The 21985-nt window shown below is 42.7% G+C and overlaps 1 protein-coding gene across 1 annotated transcript in view; it reads left to right on the top strand.

Moving 5' to 3' along the window:
• The window catches only part of LOC147001680 (uncharacterized), a 33898-nt gene continuing 11913 nt past the window's right edge, over nt 1–21985 (top strand). Inside the window, exons 1-8 of the mRNA XM_085828847.1 lie at nt 1–150; nt 883–946; nt 1175–1329; nt 3208–3480; nt 15918–16068; nt 17098–17260; nt 18576–18707; nt 19370–19553. Of these exons, the coding sequence (XP_085684973.1) occupies nt 1–150; nt 883–946; nt 1175–1329; nt 3208–3480; nt 15918–16068; nt 17098–17260; nt 18576–18707; nt 19370–19553 (1272 nt within the window). The remainder of the gene's footprint in view (nt 151–882; nt 947–1174; nt 1330–3207; nt 3481–15917; nt 16069–17097; nt 17261–18575; nt 18708–19369; nt 19554–21985) is intronic.

The following is a 21985-nucleotide window of genomic DNA, read 5'->3' as shown; positions in this document are numbered from 1 at the left end:
ATGTTGTCCATGCAGCTCACGCTATTTTGGAGGGAAAATACAATACACACAGAGACCAGACTTTGGAGGAATGAGGCCAGCCTTCTGTCATCTTGGGAAGTGGGAAGAAAGAAATGGTCCTGGAGAAGGCACAATATTTCCTGCGCAAAGGTTGGGGAGCTACATTGAGGATGTGGGCTTGAGCTGGTCCTTTCAGGAATAGGGCTTATGATTTGGATCCTCAAAATTCTTCAATCGCAGACCCAGAAACAAGAATTTATGATGATTAGTTTGCCGAGAGCCAGGAATTGGGAAACCTGTACTTGCTTTGTTAAGAAATTTAATATCATCCCAAGTGGCAAAAATATGCCCAGAGGAAGCTCTGTGAGGATAACAGAGTGTTGCTCTCAGGATAGAGTGTTGAAGCACTTCATCCTGTTAGAGTTTCCAGTAGGTTATATGAGGATGTGATGGCAAGTACAGAGTGGGATATTCCCCTGCTCATGAATCAAGGTCTCTGACACTCTGGCATTGAACACACAAGATGTGGACTGATTCACAGTCTGAGGTTAGTGTAGTAATGTGGGAGCTCTCATCATGCATTTTAAGAAGCATGGACAGGTGTTGGCTTATGGGAGATGTTAGGTGTTAATGTTTATGGTCAAACTTTTTTATGCTAAGTAGAACAGACTGCATTGTCAGATAAGAGCTGACAATGCCCTCCAATTATTCTTGCATGGGAGAGCTTATGCATTTCAGGGCTAGGGGAATTGCAATAGGGAGGGAGGAATATGCTTAATGATGGTTTCTGGGAACAGGGATCTAGCTAAGGAGCCCAGCCTGAAGATAGCTTTCCTGCTCTTTCAGGGATTCTCTGTGACTCTAGATTTTCCTCTTCCTCAGACTTCTGTGTGCAACAAAGCATGGTGTCTCCATTCCGTGCCCTATTATCTCTACAAGTTTACTAGTGTTTATCAACTGTTGGAAAGGCATCACCACAAACCTCCACCATCAATAAGCAGGGGCAGAGAATGAAGACGATGGAGAAGCTCAAAAGGGATCTCCAGAAGATCAAAAATGAGAGAGAAGAACTCCAGGGTATCCTACTCAATTACACTAACAAGGATTTGAACAACAGGGAGTCATTATGCCCAGTTCTTTGCTGACTGTCTTGGGCCCTCTCTGTTAACCGCAGATTCCCTCATATCACAGGAGGCTACAACACCAGGCGGTCCACATATCCAAATTCATTTTGCTGATTGGAATTTCGACACAGAACTTCAAGTTCAGATAGGAGTGATATGGGTCTTAGGCACTTTTGATTCCTCCAAAAGGAAATCAGAGCCTGTGGTATGAATCTCAGTCTGGGGATAAGGGTAGTAGTGTGTGAGCCCTAATTCTGCATTGTAAAAATCCTATAAAGGTGTTGGTTTGTGGGAGATACAAGGTCCTCTCTGTTTATGACCAATCATGATTGCAGTTTACATGGAGGTAAGTTGGGTCCAACTAGTCCAGTCAACAGGTGGAGGAGCCTGGTCGCACATACTGCCTCTCACGATGACTGGATTGGCTGTAGTTCATCAATGCTTTTCTCAAATTTTGTTCATTATACTCTTAGATAATGTGTGTTTATTTGGAATTCTGATTGTGTTTAGTTATGTGGTGTGTGTGTGTGTTTGTGTGTGTGTGTATGTTCCACTTAAAATCTAGAGTGACTGTGTAGTATGCTGGGGCCTGAGATTTTGCTTGACACAGTTTCCAGGCAATAATAATGAAGATGCCAGGGAGCCTCACTTTGAGCAGCACAGCACATGACCTCTGTGCTCACCTTAGATGCACACTGGAAACTCCTGGTGTATGTTATAAAGGCTTTCACCTGAGGATACTGATTATGTCTTTTGAGAATTTATGTAAGCAATAGAACCAAGGATTGACAATTCCTTGTCTACAAACAGATGTCCCATCACAGGTCTATAAGGATGACAAACAGAAATCACCTGTGGAATAGGAACACTCTGGCCGTACAGTCTTATTCTGACAAAGGCTCCAGAATTCAAGATTATGAACCATAAAACTAGAGCAAATCTGTGTGCAGAACACTATTGGCTCATCAAGCCTGGGACGCACCAGGGCATACAGTAGGCACATATTTGTTGTAAGGAATCCCTACAGGAATGAGAAGACAGGATGAAGACTCCAAGATCATCCCTCTAAAAAGAAGAGCTGAGAATGTTAACTCATCACCTAATTTGTAGAAAAGTCTGTGCTTTCCCTTTTAACTTCCAGCTATGCATGTGTTTAAAAAGAGAATGAGAAAAGGCACAATAGGGAAATCCCAGAGTCTTCAAGAAAACACCATTCTCTTCAATCACAGGAGAGTGGGCTAGGAACACCCCCACCTGCACAACTCTTCCAGGGAAAACAGAGGCTTTAGAATCTAAAGCACAGACTCACATTTAACCTCTGTGAGAGAGGCATTCTAAGTCAGATCATACTAGTCCACAGATACTAAATGATACAATCAGAAAACCTTTTGAGATGCAATCGCCCTCCACCCTACTACCTACTCCCCCTCCCTTTCTTTCCTCAGACAGGGTCTTTTGTAGCTCAGGAGGGTCTTGAACTCTGGATCTTCCTGGTTCAGTGTTCCCAGTACCCAGCCTTGAAAGACATTTTTCAAACAATGTTTAACACTAGGTGTCAGACTCTAAACTTCTGAACTTCTAAGACTATCAGAAGCCAATGTACAACTATATAAAAAAGTCACCACTGTGGGTGTGATTGGCCAACACATTTTTGCACATTTCTGCATTTTCTTAAACTTTATTATTTACATTATGCTCCACCCTTAAAGTTTCCTTCTAGTATCTGCAAGCTGGATAACTATCTCACTCTGTCTCTCAAAAATTCCCCCCACGGACGGGAAAAGTTAATTAAGGGCTGGAGGGACATTTCTGGGGTTGTCTGGTTTTGTCCCTAAAAGACACCCAATATCCCTGGACCCCTTGGAGCAGGAAGAAAGAAAGCTCTTCAGAATAGCTTGGCTGCCTGGAAGCCACCGCAGGTCAACTTTTCTGCACTGTCTAGCAGGGTCACCGGTTTTATCTGGGGAAACTCAACTCTTAACTTTAGTTGGGCCACCAGCTGCCCCTTGCCCAGCACCTTCCTGGACCCCAAGGCCAGGGCTCTCAGCTCACCTGACCACACTGGGATGCTTGAATTCTCCAGGTGCCTCAGCACCGCCACCTCGCGGATGGTGGACAGCCGCATGCCCTCCTCACTTGTCTGCCCTCACATGTGCTTCAGATTCAAGAAGTGGCCACCTTTCTTCAGGTCGCGGGCCTTGAACACCTTCCCATAGGCGCCTTAGCAGATCTCTGTCATGCACTCATACTGCTGATAGGCGCGGCTCAGGCTGTCCTTCTCCATGCTGGCCGCAGGCTGCAGGTGGGGCACAGTGGAACCGGGGTGCGCACTTCCTGCCTTACAGGCCTCGGAGAGGTATGGAGTTGGACTTGAGGCCGCCAGGCTAGAAGGAAGGACCTCTGGTGCAGCCTCCATGAAACTCCACCTAGCCAAGTCATAAGGGCGCCCGTGCCATCACTGCAGGAGAGCTCCGACCCCTCCTCTTCCCCCTCCTCAGTGATTACAGAGTCTGCCCACAATCTCTGCACCTAGGAGGAGGAGACAGGAGGACAAGGAGAAAGTGTGATCAGACTGCCTGGGAGACTTCCACCGGGTTCCACCAGCTCCCCCCCCCCGCCCCGCCCTGGCTGTCTAATCAGGCTGGGTTTCTCAGAAAAAAACAAAACAAACAAACAAAAACAAAACAAAAAACAAAAACAAACAAACAAACAAAAAGTTACTTTTCTTCCCCAGCAGGGCTCCTGCAGTAAAAGATTGCTGGGGCCCCTCAGGGATAAGCACCGAGCAAAGCAGTAGGACCAGATGGGGCGTGCCTAGCAGCCCAGAGTGTGTCTGGAGCGCGGGGGAGAGGAGGAGCCAGGCTCAATATTTATACCTATATCATTGTTCTCCGCTGCCCTCCCTGACTATGGGGTCCTAATCCTGCGGGGTACGGAGTGACCTGGGGGAATTCGGAAGTTGGAGTGAAATCACCAGCTGTTCACCCTTTTGGGGCTGCAGAATGGAGTTGGGGCTCCTAGGACCCTGTAACCCAATGCTGTGAGTAGTGACTTCACGAGTAGGGGTGGTCAGACATCTGCTTGGAGATTGCTTCCTTTCTTTCTACTTTCAGTTTTTCTACAGGCAGACATTAGAAAGGGACTCGCTCTCACAAATGGACTTTGGAGTATGGCAAGCTTAGTGGGAGACGAAATTCTGTCTCCGACTGGGAGGACCTCCCTGGTGGATACTCAATGAGGACAGACCATCTGGTAGGGGAGGTCTGGGGCTACTAGAGGTGGGAGAGTGAGGGGTCCTGGAAGGGGAGAAGTGTCGTGCCCCCCACACCCACCTCCACCCCCGCACACACACTAAGATCCCAAGGGTGTAGGAAAGGCAGGTCCATCACACTTTCACCCATCCTGTCCTGAAAAAGTAACTTCAGGACTTTTCTAGCTAACTGGGACTGGTCCTTAAGTTTTCAACCCGTGCACAAGCAACCGCCTTATGATGGTGGGGGTGGGGGGCAGTAAACATAGGTCGCCCAGGTGTGAGAAGGGGCAGCGCTTGTGTCACTACTTCTGAGAGTCACAACTCTAAAGCTCTAAAGCTTCTTAGGAAATAAATATTCATTTGGGGTTCATAAGAAATCAGGAAACCCAGAGCTATCTGCCTCACATTTCCTTGAAATACAGCATTGGTGATAACTGTAAAGCAGAAATACTGACTTTCCAGAAAAAGACTTTCCAACTACCCATGTTGAGATTTCCCAGACATGTTGAGACATGGCTTTCTTTTAAGGTAATATTAATGTGACTACACATTTGGAGCCTTTTGGGTTTTATTTGTTTGAATTTGGAGCGTTGCTATTTTTTTTTTTTATTATAAGTATGTTTTGCCTGCTGCAACCCTCACCTGGTACCAGAAAACCGGCAAAAAGCAAGTGAGCCAGGCGCACGGGGCAGGACCCCACGGGTGCCCAGAGGGGGTTCTAGAAATCCCACCAGGACCACATCTGTGCACCAAATGCATGCAATTCCTCCAGAAGCCAGAAGAGGGCATTATGTTCAACCCAGAGAAGCATTAATAGGATTGTTAGCTGCCCTCTGGGTCCTCTGTTGGATAGACAAATGCTCTTAATGGAGGAGACTTCTTTCCTGTATCTACACTATATTTCTTCTTTGTCCTTCAAGATTGTGTGGTTTTCAAATGAACAAGATCATCCACAATCAAAGATAGAAGTTTATGGAGACCTATAGGTTCAGGTGCTTGAAGATGGAATGCTAATTTTCCTAGGTTACCTGACACCCATTCAGAGCTCTTGTGGGTTCAATATAATGCCATAGAATGGTCAAGGTTGAAGCAGATCTGTCACCTCTCATGTAGGATAACACTGCAGACTAGGCATGAAATGCCTAATCGATGAAATGCAGAATTGAGAAGTTCCTCAGTGAGTAGAAGTGGACAAAGGAATAAAAATTTAAGGCCAGCTAACCAGTGTTGGGATGAAACTTCAAACTATCCTGCATGGATGGATCCTGAAATAGAGGTCACATGCCAATGGTGGAGAGCATGTCTGTGCAAGGCTAGGAAGGGAGAGCGATGGCTGATATTGATCTTAACCACACTAGATCTCAGAGTTTATTGAGGAAGTACTTTTTCCAGTGGATGCTGCATGCTTATGAAGGTCTCCTGGAACAGATCTCATTTCTGAGACTGTGAGTCAGAGACTTAATGTGTGAAGGAATTAATCCCCTGGGTCCCCAACCTGCTGCTGTCAAACCAGGGCTTTTAAGTAGAAGCCTGAGAAGGATTGAGGGATGTGTTAAGTTGCTCACTGTCTTTGGACACCTTCTCTTTCTAAGCTGACTGTGACACAGAAAGGGACATCTGTAAACACACAGGAAACCAATCATTATCACGTGATACGGCTTTTCTTGTCCATCTTTTAATTCTCTGGTGGGTCCTGAGCCTTATTTACTTGTAAGTCTTCAGTGTAGTGCTTGGCTGTTTTGGTAAATGCTACCTGTCAGGTACATTACCTGATATCTAGTAATGCTATTTGTACAGGTAGATAACAGCTTGACATCAGTATTTAAACCACTAAACTGTCCCAAGTATGCAGAGTGGACTGAGACACTTCCTTTTCTCTTTCAGATAGATATTCCTAGTCTTTAAAGCATTCTGTCAGCCATTTTCAAGGACCAATCTTGTAGCAGCCAAACTGACTATAGAGTCTCAAATTGCCACTTGCCTTGTAGCTGTTGTAACAGATGAATAAAGTTACAGGGCTGGAATGTAACTCAGGGAGCATGGACATTTATTAGGTTCAATCATAGCACTGGGAGGTCAAAGAGAAGGAAAAAGTACCCCATCTCATTCAGACTTGTTGGAGACAAAAAAAACTGTGAGGCTCCATGGAGGCTTTTAAAGTCTGCCACCTTCCTCATAGATCCCTCCCAGACTCCAATTATTGCCCTTAATTGAGTAGATATATTCTCTGGGGAAAGTTTTCATAGTTGTGTTATAACCCCGAATGTAAATAGGAATACACAGATTATTAAATTCTGTGTCTGTGATGACTGGCTGATGAGATGGCTCAGTGGATAAAGGTAATGTGACCAAGCATAGAGACCTGAGTTCCTTCCCTGTGACCCACATCATAGGAGAGAAAAAACTCCATAAATTGTCCTCTGACTTTCATGTAGGTGGGGGTGCCAGGTCTCATCAGCTAAAGTTTCCCACTGCTCACTTACACTGAGAACTCTCCATCTGATACACTCATGTAATTATATGACTCTGTGCTCCATTTCAGAGATTCAGTACTTTTTTAGTTAGAGAAACCAAGGAGGCCAGCATCAGACCAACAACTGAAATGCAGGTTAGGGATTATGGATATAGGGAATTTGTAACTGAGGTGTGAACCTCATGTGTTCCAAACTGCTCTAAATGGTTTTCAATACATGTGTGGCCAACTGTAGTAGATGCTGTTGTTTCACTGCTGTTTCTTTGTTGCTATAGTTTTGTTTTATTGTCTACCTCTGATTACTTCAAAGAGACAAAAAAACTGTGATGAAATTTGCACTAATCCCTGTGACTGTTGAAGCCTCACTAGATGTCAGAGTCAGCTTGAGTGAGGATGATTTGCCTGGATGATGCACAGCTGCTCCTGGTCGCCTGTACTGCCATATGCTAATATCTTCCTCTGACAAAGTAGCAGTTATCAGTGACACAGAGTGAAACGATTTACAGTGCTAGCACTCCTAGGTTTAAGCAGACACCAGTAGCAAAGTACAAAGGACCCAAAGATGGAAGCATATGCCCAGGCTTACAACAGTAGGCTTTGAAACAATTAAATTGACCTGGGAGTAGACAGTGGAATGTGAGGTGCAGGCAGAGGCCTAGTACAGAGTGTCTGACAGTTTTCCAGGTAGAAGGTATTCCCACTACTAGAAGGTCTTTGGATCTGTGGTCTAGACAGCATAAGGAGAGTGATGAAAGTCACTGTCTTGTGAATTTGCTGCTGAGACAATTGCTTTCTCTTCAATATACACAGTGGAGTTGGCTCAAGGTTAAGAAGAAATAGCCATTGCTGTAGTTCATTGCTCTGAAGAACATTCTCCTTCTCTTTTCAGCCCACATAGATTAATCATGTACCACCTTGTTCCGTGGACACTCACATGACAGGGATGTGGTCCTACTTTCCTGTTATGTGTACCAGAAGATCACTTTACAATGGCCCAATGATCTATTTCAATCTTACAAGACATAACAATCTAACCTAGTATGGTGGCACTTGCCTTTAATGCCAGGAAAGGTACAGGCAGACAGAATGCTATGAAATCAATGCAGTCTAAACAGTTTGTGGAGATTATGTTTTTTATACGGGATCAAGTCAAATAAGTTTCTGAGGTTTGGAGGTTTTAGGCTTACCAGTTAAGGGGACTTTGTACTTGTAGGAAGGGATAATGCAAATATTCACAGATAAATTGTGGAACCCAGGCCTTCTTTCAGCTCCAAGGCAAGTGCATCCAGAGGACTAATGAATTATCTGCTTTGGGGATTCTGCCTAGCCTAACAGAAGAGTGCTAAACATAGTTATTATAAGGAAATACTCCCACCAGTTCATATATAGTAAGATGCAGGGCCCACATTTGGATGGGTTTTTTGGCACCATGTATTTCCATTCATGATGTGGGTACATGGTGTCAGGAGACACAGAAGAAGGCCTTATATCCCTTGAAAATGAAGTTACTGACATCTCACAACATTGCTTGTAATCCCAGCACTTGGGAGAGGAGGTCAGAATCAGTTCAGGAGCATCCTTGACTACATAAGAAATTTTAAGTCACCTTTATTACTCTAAGAACTTCATTGAGTTCCCATCTGTTGCTATGTATTGTAATGCTAAATTCTGTTCCTAGGAAGGTCTGGAACTAGGAGAGAATTCTCCTATCAAATGATTTTGTTGTGCAAATATTGTTGCTTAATTTAAAACCATTGGTTAAATAAAACTGACTACTGGTATTTAATGGAGGCAGTAGACATATGTGAGTTTTTAGTTATCTGGTTGTGGGTGGAGAACTGAAAGATAAGAGGAGAAATTAGAAGAAAAGAGAAAAGGTACCATGGAGGAGAGGTACCCTGTGTGCATATGGAGGAGAAACAGCAAGTATTTGGGGTGCACCACTGGGGAGGTAGCCAGGTGAGCTGGTAGAAAAGCAGATTAGGGGTGACCAAACCCACAGTAATTGTCTCTGTTTTTGTTTTTTTAACACGGGGTTTCTCTGAATATCCCTGGCTGTCCTGGAACTCACTTTGTAGATCAGGTTGGCCTCAAACTCAGAAATCCTGCCTCTGCCTTGCAAGTGCTGGGAGTAAAAGTGTGCACCACCACCTCACAGTAATTGTCAGAGTCAAATGATGTAAGCAGAGTCTGAGTCATTTGTTTGGAAGCAAGTCCAGATGAGCTTAAATTGTTTCTACTGAAACTTTGTATCAAAAAAGAAGGTGATAGGGAAGGAGTAGAGCATTGCCTGGAGGGGAAGGGAGAGAAGATCATGAAGAAAATGATCAAAGACATACTTGAACAGAAAGTCTCCAAGAGCCAGTGGGTGTGCATTTTTTCGTTGAATTATTTATTTATTTCCATCTGATCACAGTCCCTCCTTCTCTTCCCAGTCATAATCAATGTCCCAATCCCCCCCACACACAATTCCCTATCCCCTTCTCCCCAGAGTAAGTGACCCTCCTTTTTTCCCCTGTAACAACTCACCCGGCACATCAAGTTGCATCAGGAATAAGTGCATCCTCTCTCACTGAGCACAGACAGGGCAGCCCAGCTAGGGAAAAGAGATCTAAAGGCAGGTAACAGAGTCTAAATCCGAGGCAGCACCCACTCCAGTTGTTAGTCGCCCACATGAAGACCAAGTTGCATATCTGTTTCATTTATGAAAGGGTCCTAGTTCAAACCCCTATGTGGTGTTGACTCATGGTTCAGTCTCTGTGAACCCCTAAGGGTTCATATTAATTGACTCTGTAGGTCCTCTTGTGGCTTCCTAACCCTTCTGGCTACTACAACACTTCCACCAACACTTCCACATGAATCTCTGACCACAGCCTAATGTTTGGCTGTGGGTCTCTGCATTTTTACATTTAAAGGGTGATGGAGAGAGCATGCAACTAGAGGGACTGCCCACAACAGGTCAAAATGGATACCTCTCAGCAGCCTGCAGCAGCTACTTGTAAAAGAGGATGGTGACTGTGGTCTTGAGAAGCAGGAGACACATTCCTCCTGGGTACCTGCAATTTGAAATAAGGGCCTGCCTGTTGTAGGCTGAGATAGAAACATCTCAATAGCCTGTGGAAGCTCTTCATACTAAAACGTAATTCCCCTTTATCTTAACCTTAGTCCTATACAATCACTGTATAGAATTCATCACTGCTTTTCAGCTGGCCTAGATGTATATAATTATTCTATTATATCTGAATTTCCTGTTTCTTTTTTCTTCTTCTCTAGTGTAGTCTGTGAAACTCGATGTTTCTTGATGTAATGATTCTTAAACTATGAAAAAATTGAGATATAAGCGCTCAGTACAGCACAGATCAAAATGTCCCAGGTGTATGCTGTGTGTTCTCATCTTGGAAACAATGTAATAATAACTGAGTAATGGTAGTTCCAGATTAATGCATAACTTTCAAAGACATTTTAAAGAAATTATTAGAAATTTAAATAGAGACAACATTTGGACCCGAGTATTGTAAAAGTTATTGATGTTCTGAAATTAGTTTCACACAACATTTGAGAGTAGTCCTGAATAATAAAGTATGGAATATGTCATATGCTATATGCCAGTCAAACTAAGTCAAAACACTGGGACTCTTACAAGGATTATTGTGTGCAATGTACAGAATCAGAAAGCTAGGAGAAGTACTCAGTTAAGGGTTAAGTACCTCTGACCTATTCAGTGCTTTGGTAGAGGATTTCCCATGAGAGCCCTACCCTGCAAAGCAGAGGTTGGATCTCCAGTACACACCAGCTACTCAAATGGATACCATGTTTCCTATTGTAAAGAAATGGAAGACTCCATTTAGGCACCATCTGGGAAGGCTCTTTCTCATTTTCCAAGCCACTGCAATTGCAGGATTTTAACTTGGCACCAGCTCCACTGTCTTATGCAAGTATTCTCTGCATTGCCCACTTTCCTGTGGTAGTGTCAGTGATGGGCTCTGCACTATGATTTGTCCCTGTTACCTGGTGTTGCTGCTCCCAAAACCTGCTTCTCTTATCACAAGAGAAACTTCAAATCACATTCTAAACTGCTTTGGCTCTGAAAGGAAATGGGTGCTTCTACTTTTTTACAACAAAGTAAACATATCTCAAGAAACACTTTCTATAGGTATGATCCATTCCAGTAATATAGCAACATGGAAGGACAAAAGTGCATATCAGGGGATGAGAGATAGCTCTTCATTTGAGAATATGTTTCTCAAAATACCCACATGTCATCTAACAGTCCTTTGTCATTTTAGTTCCAGGTGAAACCCAATAACTTTTTCTGGCCTTTTGGAATGGCATGCAAAAGTTGCACAGACCTACAGGCAAATCATGCATAAATATAAAATAATTCCAAATAACAAGCAGAATCACCACGGGAGGGTGGTGAAGAAGGAGAAAACTCATAGAGCATATGGGCCTGGATTTTGTCTCAGCTTTTAAAAACATTTGTATACTGAATACTGAACTATACACTGTGTTTGTGTTAAAAACCCAAAAAGGAACCAAATGTATTGTCAAGCACAAAATTCACTCTCATAACAAAGAAAAACAACAAAATAACCAAAAAATGATAAATCCCTACTCGAAAGGTCCTAAATATGAATATCTCTAGTAGTAGTTACCACTGGTAGAACATTTGAAGGAAAGCAGAAGCATACATATCTGTGTTTTCTGAGAGCTTTTATATTCCCTTAGAATATGTTTTTATTTCCTGAAAGACATTTCAGAAATACTGATATATTTCCCATTAATTTGTTCAACACTATCATCCACAGTATTTTAGCAGCAGCTAAATATTTGACATGCAAGGATACAGCATGGATAATTTTTCCATCTTGAAGTTGGAATTCACAGAGTTGTACACACTAGACACACTGAATGTACAATCTATTCCTTTTGTAGCTCAATCTGGCTGGGAAGTCATTATGGAACCCAAGCCCCTTACTTAGATCCATCTGTGTCTGATAGGTGTGAGATTTCAGTAGGATGATACCACATCTGAATAAAGAAGTTTCTTAAGAGTGAAGAGTTGGAGATCACTGTTTTAGTCTTAGAATATATCCAATTTACTCAATAGAAACTAAAAGTGGGCAGTCAATAAGTACAGTGTATAGCCTTATCAAAATATTAAATCAATTACAAAACAAAACAACAGCAAAGAAACAAACAAAAAAACTTCTAATGAAACAAAAGAAAACCAAATAACAAAATTAATCAAAGCTCAAACCAAAATCTAAAAACAAGACTTGTGCTAAAGAGCCTTCTTTGGCTGTTATTTTGCAGCACAGACTTACAGCCCATGGCTGTCCTTGGCAACACACATGAAAATAATTTACTTCTGGTAACAATCTTTACAAGAGAAAATTAAGTAGGTCTCCTTTTTTGGAATATGGGTTTGAAGAATAAGGACACCCAACACTAAGCAGAAAACATGTTACAGATTTGGGCTCAAAGTCTTTGCGATTTTGTAGAATGATTTTGTTATTTTCCTTGATGACTTATCAGGACAAGAAAAATTTACACTCTCAGAATCTTCCTGTTTTCCCAGCAGCTCTTGATGTGTCTCAGCACATGTCTGAATCCCTCTACATGCTCACTCTTGCTGAGCCACAACCCAGATGAAATTGATAGCTATTCATTGCAAGGAAACAAAAGTAAAGGAAGAAAATGCAACAGATGATAGCCATGATTACTGGGGATGAGATGAAATATTTGTTTTGCACACGCAGAGATGCCCCTATAGAAGTTATCTTCAAAGGATACCTTGTTCTGGTCTGTTCCATGTTCCAGTTTCTGCTGGAGTATTTCACACCAAGTGTAGGAAGGAACAACGGCCTGATTAGAATTTGTCAATTCAGCTCTCCATCCCACACTAGATCTATTAAGCTGGATAATACATTATGACCTATCGTTGGCTGAGGTCATTCTCTGCATCCCCATCATTGGCTGATGTCATTCCCTGCATCCCCATCATTGGCCGAGGTCATTCCCTGCATCCCCAAGTGTCATAGAGCACCTATGCTTGGAATTATTTCTCAGCTTTTAAAAACTGCTAGAAACTGAGCTGTGAACTACACATTGTACTGGAGTTTAAAAGAAAAACACTATATTACTCCAATAATCCAGGTATAATATATTGAAAACTAACATTGTAGGAATGCCCAAATCTGAGTTCAAGAGAGATGTGAAAAACCTAGAAAATCATGTGGATGCCATATGGGGAACCTGCCTAGAATTGATTCGAAGATTATGATTATTTCTCTAGTGCAGGATCCTGACAGGGTACCACTCATCAACCCCTATATCTGGAAATAACCAGAGAAAACATATCACATGAAATCTACAGGCACTGCATGGGTCCTATAATCAGCAAGAATGTTTTAACTGAAAATATTTCTAACACTAGGAACTAAATTTAAAAAGTGATGGTCATGAAGGAACATAACAACACACCTGTACATCTGAGACTGTTGTAGAGCACTCTGTCAAATATGCAAATTATTTGTGTTCACACAACACAAGCACAGTATACCTCAGTAACTTGTTTAGTGTTGTTTCCTAGGTAATGCTATTATAAAAATCTCCCAGGATATTTTGGAGTCATAAAAAACAAATCTTGAATGGGATAGGTACATAATGAGCAAAGCATATAGACAGCTCAGTCAGTGATAAGCTTTCCACTCATAAACACAGACTCAGAATCAGGGTTCTTGGCATAGTATCCAACCTGTCTTAGCAAGTTCCAAAAGGTAGGAAGAGTAGGCTTGTCTGCCAGCAAAGGATCACATGGTGGTAGTGGACTAGCCTCTCCTTCATTGTTTCAATCCTTTCCCAAAGAAAACATTTCCTTCCATTAGAGGCTACCTTTGTCATTGCCTTACTGACTAGGTGTCCAAAGGTATGATCCCAGAAAAATAGGAAGTCACTATAATGAGGAACAAATGGAACAATTTTCTCCCAATAATGTGACTGTGTCAGGGATATTTTGAGTAAGATGCGGCTAACTAGTTGAAGGGCAAATACTTGCATGGATTATCTAACACTGAGCAGTAGTTCATGAAAGGGCTGCATCACATAGTACAGTTTCACTCTTTAGCTGATGGACATCAGGATATCATCTTCTAATGGACTACTCTGAGGACCAGTACAGACCTCATGTGCCCTAGAGACTCTCTGGATATCTACTCCTTGTTCTGCAATCAGTGGGTCAAAAGTGACTTCTTTTCTACTTTCTGAACCCCACTTCTCAAACACCTACCTGATTTTATACTACCAGACCTGTCTGAATGTCCTCATTTCCCCCAACCCCCATGGAGGCTGATTTTAACACTGAGAAAAGAGTTTGAATAACAGCAATTGCAGAATGCTACACAGATAACATAGTGTGAGTTCTTTAGATTATCATGACCCTCAAGGGGCTCCTGAAACACCCCTGTTTTGCACCACAGCTATAGGAATTCTGCTGGATGCATGTTCAGCTACATGCAACTCAATCTCTCAATGATTAGAATCCAAGACATATGACAAGGCAACGTTTTACTGAGTATAGGTAGCTGGATAGGCAATGGTAGCAGGCAATGACGAAAAGAATCTGGAATGCTGAGAATACACAGTGAGCCACCTGATATTCCAGTGGCCCTTCATAATTCTTCCAGAGCAGAAAAGGGACATAACACATGGATATTATACACCAACGTCCTCCTCAACACTATGTACCATATTCTGATGATTTTCTCCAAAGGATTTCAATGAGGATCAGTACTATTGCCACTATCCAGTTGAGAGCCTGACTTTACATGAGTATTTGTGTACTTTTTTTTTTCTGGGAAGCTAGGTAGAGTTGCACACTAATTTGACTGCCGTATTTGATTTTTTATGCATGCAGTCTGTAATCTCAGGGGCTTTTCATCATGCTTGGCCTCTAGAACAGACATGGTTACATGTCTACACAAACACACACACAAACATATATACACACACAAACACAGTTGTATATTCAAGCATCCATACCACAAACACTTGCAAAGGCATTTTGCCTTACACAAACACACAACTTAGAATAAACACACTGAGTCATAGCTGGTACACAAACACACACACACACACACACACACAGACACACCAACATACACACCACATACCACACAAAGACTGACACAAACACACATACAACAATGAAATTCTTGCTCTTATCTAGCATATTTTCTATTGTATGAGCATGTAGTGGGACCTATGATGTGCACAAGGCTCTTAGACTTAAGGGGGCTTTGCAGCTCTGACCTGTACTTATCTCCTCCTCAGGAATATTTTATATGCAAATACTTGCTGTCCTACAAGGAAATTACAAGCTCTACACGGATATCCTGGACAACACAGCACTAAATTGCCAAGAAAGAGCTTTCCACCTATGCCTCCACTAAGCCCGTTTTGACTCATCAAGGCCCTCTCACTAAACCTATACTGAGTCCTTTTTAGCATCAGAGATTGTGTGAAATCAGGGATCGATATATTGAAACAGTGTCTCCTCCCAAGGCAGTGGCAGTCTAAAACATATAATCCAACTTGTGTAAGAGTAAAGGTGCAGGAGTAGGTTTTTGGCCTCTGGGAAACAGAGACACCTGGGTAAATCGATTGTTTGTTCCATGAATGGACCCCAGAAGTAGATTTATATTGGAGAAGAATCTCCCTCATAAAAGGATCCTAACAAAGAAGAGCGACCCATGCCATGGCACTAAGAAACTCTCCCCATTCAAAGCACTGGACTTGTAGTGAAGCAGAGAGAAATCTCTAGCTTTGGAAGGAGAATTTGCCAAGAGGTATCCCCAGGGGCAAAAGAGAAACTCCAGGAAAGGACACCTCAGAAACTGGTCAAGATGGGGTAAGCTGGTAAGCCGGTAGGCCATGGAAGTTCCCAGTGACATCATCAGTCACTTCCCAGACAATCTCTTGTATCCAAGAGAACCCTAGAATCTTCTGTGATGTCACCAGTGTTGTGGTAACCAGAGCGGCTTGTGGGGTATTCCTTCAGATCCTCATGGGTTCCCAAGGAGGCATGTTGTCCATGCTCCTCAGGGTATTTCAGAGAGAGAATAGAATACACACAGACACCAGACCAAGGCAGAAAGAGTCCGGCCGCCCGTCATGGTGGGAAAGGGCAAGAAACAACTGGTCATGGAGATGGCACAGTGAGTCCTGGGCAAGGTTTGGGGAGCTGCTGAGAGGTTGTGGGCTTCAGCTGGTCCTTCCAGGAATAGGGATTGTGATCTGGATACTTAATATTCTTCAATGGTAGAACCAGAGTCAAGAATATCTGATGATTAGTTTTACGGACAGCCTGGTATTCAAAAGCCTGCACTTTCTTTGCTGAGAGATCTTAATTTCCTCCTGAATGGAAAATTATGCAGACCAAGCTATGTGAGAATAGAAAAGTGTTGTTCTAAGGATAGAGTGTTCATGCACTTCATCTTAATAGAGTTTCCTCTAGGTTACATGAGCATGTGATGCCAAGAACAGAGAGGGCTATTCCCCTGCCTATGAATCAAGGTCTCAGACACTTTGGTATGGAACACATATGATGTGGACTGATTCACAGTCTGGGGTTCCTGTAGTAGTGTATGAGCTCTCATCATGCATTTGAAGAAGACTAGAAAAGTGTTGGCTAGTATGCTAAGAGGTACAGACTTTGTTGTCAGATATGAGCTGACAATGCCATCAATGAGCAGGAGAAGAGACGCGAGAGTTTGGAGAAGCTCAAAAGAGAGCTCCAGAACATAAAAAATGCCAGAGAAGAACATCAGGGAATCTTGGCCAATTACACTAACAAGGATTTAAATGACAGGTAGTCTTTATGCCCAGTTCTCTGCTGACTATCTTGGGCCATCCCTGTTAAGCCCAGATTCCCTCATACCACAGTGGGCTACAACTCCAGGCTGTCTGCATATACAAATGCCATCCACTTATTCTTGCCTGGGGCAGCTTATGCATTTCAGGGCTAGGGCGATTACAATAGGAAGTCAGGCATATGTTTAGTGATGGTGGTTGTGAACAGGGACCTAGCTGAGGAGCCCAGCTTGAAGAAACCTATGATGCACTATCAGGGATTCTCGGTGTCTCTAGATGTTCCTCTTCCTCAGGCTTCTGTGTGGGACAAAGCATGGTTTCCCTTTCCCTGCCCTATTATCTCTACAAGGTTACTAGTGTTTTTCTACCTACAGGCTCTGTTGGGGAGGCATCACCCCAAACCCCCACCATCAATGAGCAGGAGAAGAGACTCGAGAGGTTGGAGAAGCTCAAAAGAGAGCTCCAGAACATAAAAAATGCCAGAGAAGAACTTCAGGGAATCTTGGCCAATTATACTAACAAGGATTTAAATGACAGGTAGTCTTTATTCCCAGTTCTCTGCTGACTATCTTGGGCCATCCCTGTTAAGCCCAGATTCCCTCATACCACAGTGGGCTACAACTCCAGGCTGTCTGCATATACAAATTAATTTTGCTGATTGGACTGTCGACACAGAACTTCAAGTTCAGATAGGAGTGAGATGGGGTCACAGGCACTTTTCATTCCTCCAAAAGTAATTCAGAGGCTGTGGCATGAATCACAGTCTGGGGATGAAGGTAGTAATGTGTGAGCTCTCATCCTGCCATTTAAGAAGCTTACACAGGTGTTGGTGTGTGGGAGTTGCTAGGTAATGTATGTTTATAGCCAATGCTTTCCATAACTGACCAGGCTATAAATTGGATCCAATTGGTCCGGTCAACAGCTGGAGCGGACTGTCCCACATATTGTCTCTCAGTATGACTGGATTGGCTGCAGTTCATCACTGCTTTTCTCAAATTTTGTTCATTATACTCTCAGATAAAGCCAAATCATTTTATTTATTTGGCATTCTGATTGGGGGTGTGTGTGTCTTGTGTGTGTGTATCTTGTGTCTTTCGTCTGTCTGTGTGTGAGTGTGTGTGTGTGTGTGTGTGTGTAAAAGAGATAGAGACAGAGAGAGATACTGACAGAGAGACAGAGACTGAGAGAGATACTGTTTGCATGTGAGCTTGTGTGTGCGTTTGTGAATGTGTGTGTTCCTGTGTGTATATGTTCCTGTGTGTGTGTGTTCCTGTGTGTGCAGCTTAAGATCTAGAGAGTCTGTGTCATGTGATATATCATTGAGTTTTGCAAGACTCCATTTCCAGGCAATAACAGTGAGGAAGCCAGGGAGGTTCATTCTGAGTAGCAGAGGACTTGACCTCTGTGCTCACCGTGAATGCACATTGGAATCTCCTGGTGTGTGATAAAGGCTTTTCCCTGTAGATATGATTATGTCCTTTGGGAATTTTTGTAGCAATAGAACCAAGGATTAGGAATTCCTTGTCTAAAACCAGGAGGAGAATCATACAGATTTAACGTGGGACCCAGGCCTGTGACACAGATTCCTAGAAAGTTCTGGGAGAGCTAGTCTATTCTTTCAAACCCCTTCAGGGAGTTGAAGCAGATCAGCACCCTGCCTTTTCTTCCCTGGGCTTAATGGCCCAAGCTGAAGAGCAATAATTTTAATAAGCACCAAGTGGAAAATGTAACAAGGAGCTAGGTCCAGTGGCATATATGGGGTAGGGTAGTGCATGATTCAGCTTGAATTGAAATGATCCTTGTATCCTTAGTTCATGGGACAATTTGTTGCTTGGGCCATGCCCTCCCACAGGATCAACTTTGAGACATATATGCTTGAGATGCAACATGACCAGGTGATGACTGACCTGAAGAGAATGCCCCAGGACATCAGTGAGGCCTTGTCCAAGTGCAAGGAGTTGACTAAAGAAAATCAGTTCTACTGGTGAGTGACTAACAGGGTCATGACCCAAGAACTAGGCCCAGGATATGTCTGACAATCCTTGTCTTTGAACGAACATGGGGCTCAGGTTCTATACTCTTAGTCTCTAAAGAGGAAGCCTGCCTCCTTCAAATGAGGCACTAAGATTTTAACATCTTAGAGTCATTTTGACCAAGTGTGAAGAGTCTGGGAGCCCCTCAAGTCACTGTCCTTTCCAACTCAGTATCCTCAAGATTGAAAGGTTTCTACCATGATGGAGATATCAATCAACCTTGGACCTCTTGAGCTCTGAAAGTAGATTCATAGAAGGGGTTTCCAGGAGAAACATAGAAAGATAGTATGATGCTTGGGTCTCTTCACTCCTAGAGAATTTTGCCCTATACCTACAGGTGGTTTTTAATACCACAGACTCATAAGCACATATAGACACCATGTTCTTTTCTGAGAGATACATGAGTCCCTGTTGGTGTCAGAGTTTTCAAAAGTACCTTGGGACTTCTGGAAAGTGGCAGTCCTCTGGATTTGATCTCCCTCTATGGCCAATCTGGATACTTGTCTGGGGCTGTCTGAGGATCAGGGCCCATGATGAAGGAATGGTGCTTGGAGGAATGGGAGGAAGATGGATGGATGCTGCCTGTAATCACCATGTTTTGTTTGTGGCTCAGCTTCAGGAACTGCCACCTCCTGATTGAATCTAAGCTCATCCAGCACAAAGTTAGGATGTTGAGGAGTGAGAACAGACAGCTGGTATGGGATCAGACTGCATTGGAAGAATGCAACATAGCAACAAAAATACTATGTAAAGAAGGCAGCCAGAAGATCAAAGACCACTATACTAAGCAGCAGCAGGTAGGATGAATGAAGCATCATGGGCAGAATGCCCTAATGTGTTATCATAAAGACAGTCAAGCCTATGTAACCATCCTGCACCTTATCCAGGCTCTCTCCTATGTCTCATCCAGTTTTACACTTCTGTGATCATTTCCAAGACTTCCTGTGGAGTTACCCTCTTTTGAAGAAATTGGATTTCTGCCATGCCCTCTCCTCCCCATCCCAGTTGGCCACCTCTAGCTTGCCACTCTAGGCAGAGTAGATCCTGGACCCCTGACAGCAACCCCTCGAGGCTCTATGGTATGGAGAGGTGCCTCAGGATGCCATTTCCTGAATTATCTAAGAATCAGGCCCTCTCTTTTGCTCTATGGCAACTCATCCAGAGGGGCCTGGGCCTGTCCTCTCCTAGGACAGAAGGGCAGGCTCCAATTTTATTGTGTATGTGTACGTGTGTATGGGTGTGCGTGTGTGTCATGGCTTGGCTGAAACGATGCAGTGTCCTTTCGATGTCTCCGAGATGAAGTACTAGTACAGGATGGCAGTATATAAGGAGCCATACACATAGCAGGGCTATTGGTTTTTGGTTTTGCTTTTGTTTTTTCCTTCATGAGTATCCCCTTTAGAGTTCAATGCTTACCCTTGGGAAGAATTGCACGAAGCACACTCTTGCTGATTACAGTATCTTTTCAGTGTGCATGGATTTCCTGTGAGATGGTTTCTCTGGGGATTCCCAGATATAGGGGTTCACAAGGAGAGCCAAGGAAGGATTCTGCACTCCAGAAATAATAAGAGCCTTCACTTCAAAGTTTGCTAGGCTCCTTAGAAGGCCTCTGTTCAATGTTAGATTCAGACACTGATACAAACTTATTTTTCAATATAAACTTTAGACTATTGGAGAAATGTGGTGTTTTACTTTAACTCCAGCACAGTGTGTAGTTCACAATTCAGTGTCAAGCAATTTTTTACATTTGAGAAAAACATCCAGGCCCAGGTGCTCTCTGCCCCTTCTCCTATGGGGATACAGGAAAGATCTCAGATGAAAGGTCATACTAGATTATCCTGATGAGTAAAGCTGGTGTTTCTTGGATCGCTGACATGGCAAGATCTCACCAGGCTTTTTTCTCTTCCTCCCATAGGTCTGAAATATTCTGCAGAAGCTCAAACAGATCAGACACCAGGTCAAGATCTTGCTCCGACACAACTGTTCACCAGGAGCACTGGATGTGCAAAGCAAATTAACCACATCTAATCCTTGTAACCATGGCAACCTTGGGCTGCATTTTCTTCTTTTTTAGTTTGCTATGGGTAATGAGGCCTTTATTTTGTCTAGCCTTTCATCCAGCAAGACTGCCTGTTTGGAAGGCTTCAGAGAAGTACTGAGATACATCAAGATCTGCTGGGCATCCAGCAGGACTCTGACAATGCCAATTTTGGCAGGTCCTGTTGGGTCATCAAGATATAATTCATAGTGGTCAGTCATGTGAATTTGAAAAACGTTGAGGTATCATCTGTAACATCTCTCATGTTAGCCTTGATGGACTAGTCCATGAGCAGAACACCAACCCCAATGAGGCATGCCTATATTCATCTTCAATAGATTATTACCATCAGTGACTGCCTTTGCACTATTTCACCAAGGCCAGCAACAGGCTGTGGGTCTGTGCTGAACATCTGCAGCAAGAGAATGATGCTTAGCTTAATTATTTTGTTTGGTTTTTGGTTAGAGTTTTGATTTCTTTGGGTCTTTGGTTTTCCTGTGTTTTCATTTGAAGTTTCAATATATATTCATTATCTTTTTGTTAATGTAATTAATTTGCATTTTGCTAAGTCTATATCTTGTATAAACTGACTCCCCACGTTAAGAATTTATTGAATAAAATTAGTGTATTGTTATGGATAAAACATCATCTCTAATTATTTCTATTATAAGGATATTCTGCATTTATGTGTGGTTCATACATAGTCCTGTAACACTAGAAGTTTCAGGCAGGAATGGGACTCTTCAAGTATTATGTTGTTTAGGCTTCATAAGTAGTGCCCAGCCAGCCAGATCTCCACATAAAATTGAGCTTTTGATGTAGATAATGTATCAAACTATGTGGATCCCGATGTCAGGATGGAAAAAGTATCCATGCTCTATCTCTATAGTCAAAAATTTAGCTACAGTCATAATGTACTCTCTTGTGGATGACCACGTCAGACAAACAAATTAGAAACACAACAGTATTTCTCTAATACATCTCAGGAAACAAAAATATTCACATTGAGTAATTAAAATCTTCTGAATTATAAATGAAGTGATTGGGATTAAAATGACCTTCAAAGTTCATTTCATAATTGAATGTTTGATACCTACTTCATAGAACTGTTTTACAAAGGAGTAGTAGATATGGACTTGCTGGAGGAGTTGTGACAATGGAGGTTGGCATTGAGGTTTCAAAAGCTCATGC

This window comes from Mus caroli, unplaced genomic scaffold (genome assembly GCF_978045245.1).
Source record: "Mus caroli unplaced genomic scaffold, Mus_caroli_1 scaffold_12, whole genome shotgun sequence".
NCBI lineage: Eukaryota > Metazoa > Chordata > Mammalia > Rodentia > Muridae > Mus > Mus caroli.
The sequence above is the reverse complement of the archived record's forward strand: the minus strand, read 5'-3'. Positions and strand labels throughout refer to the sequence as shown.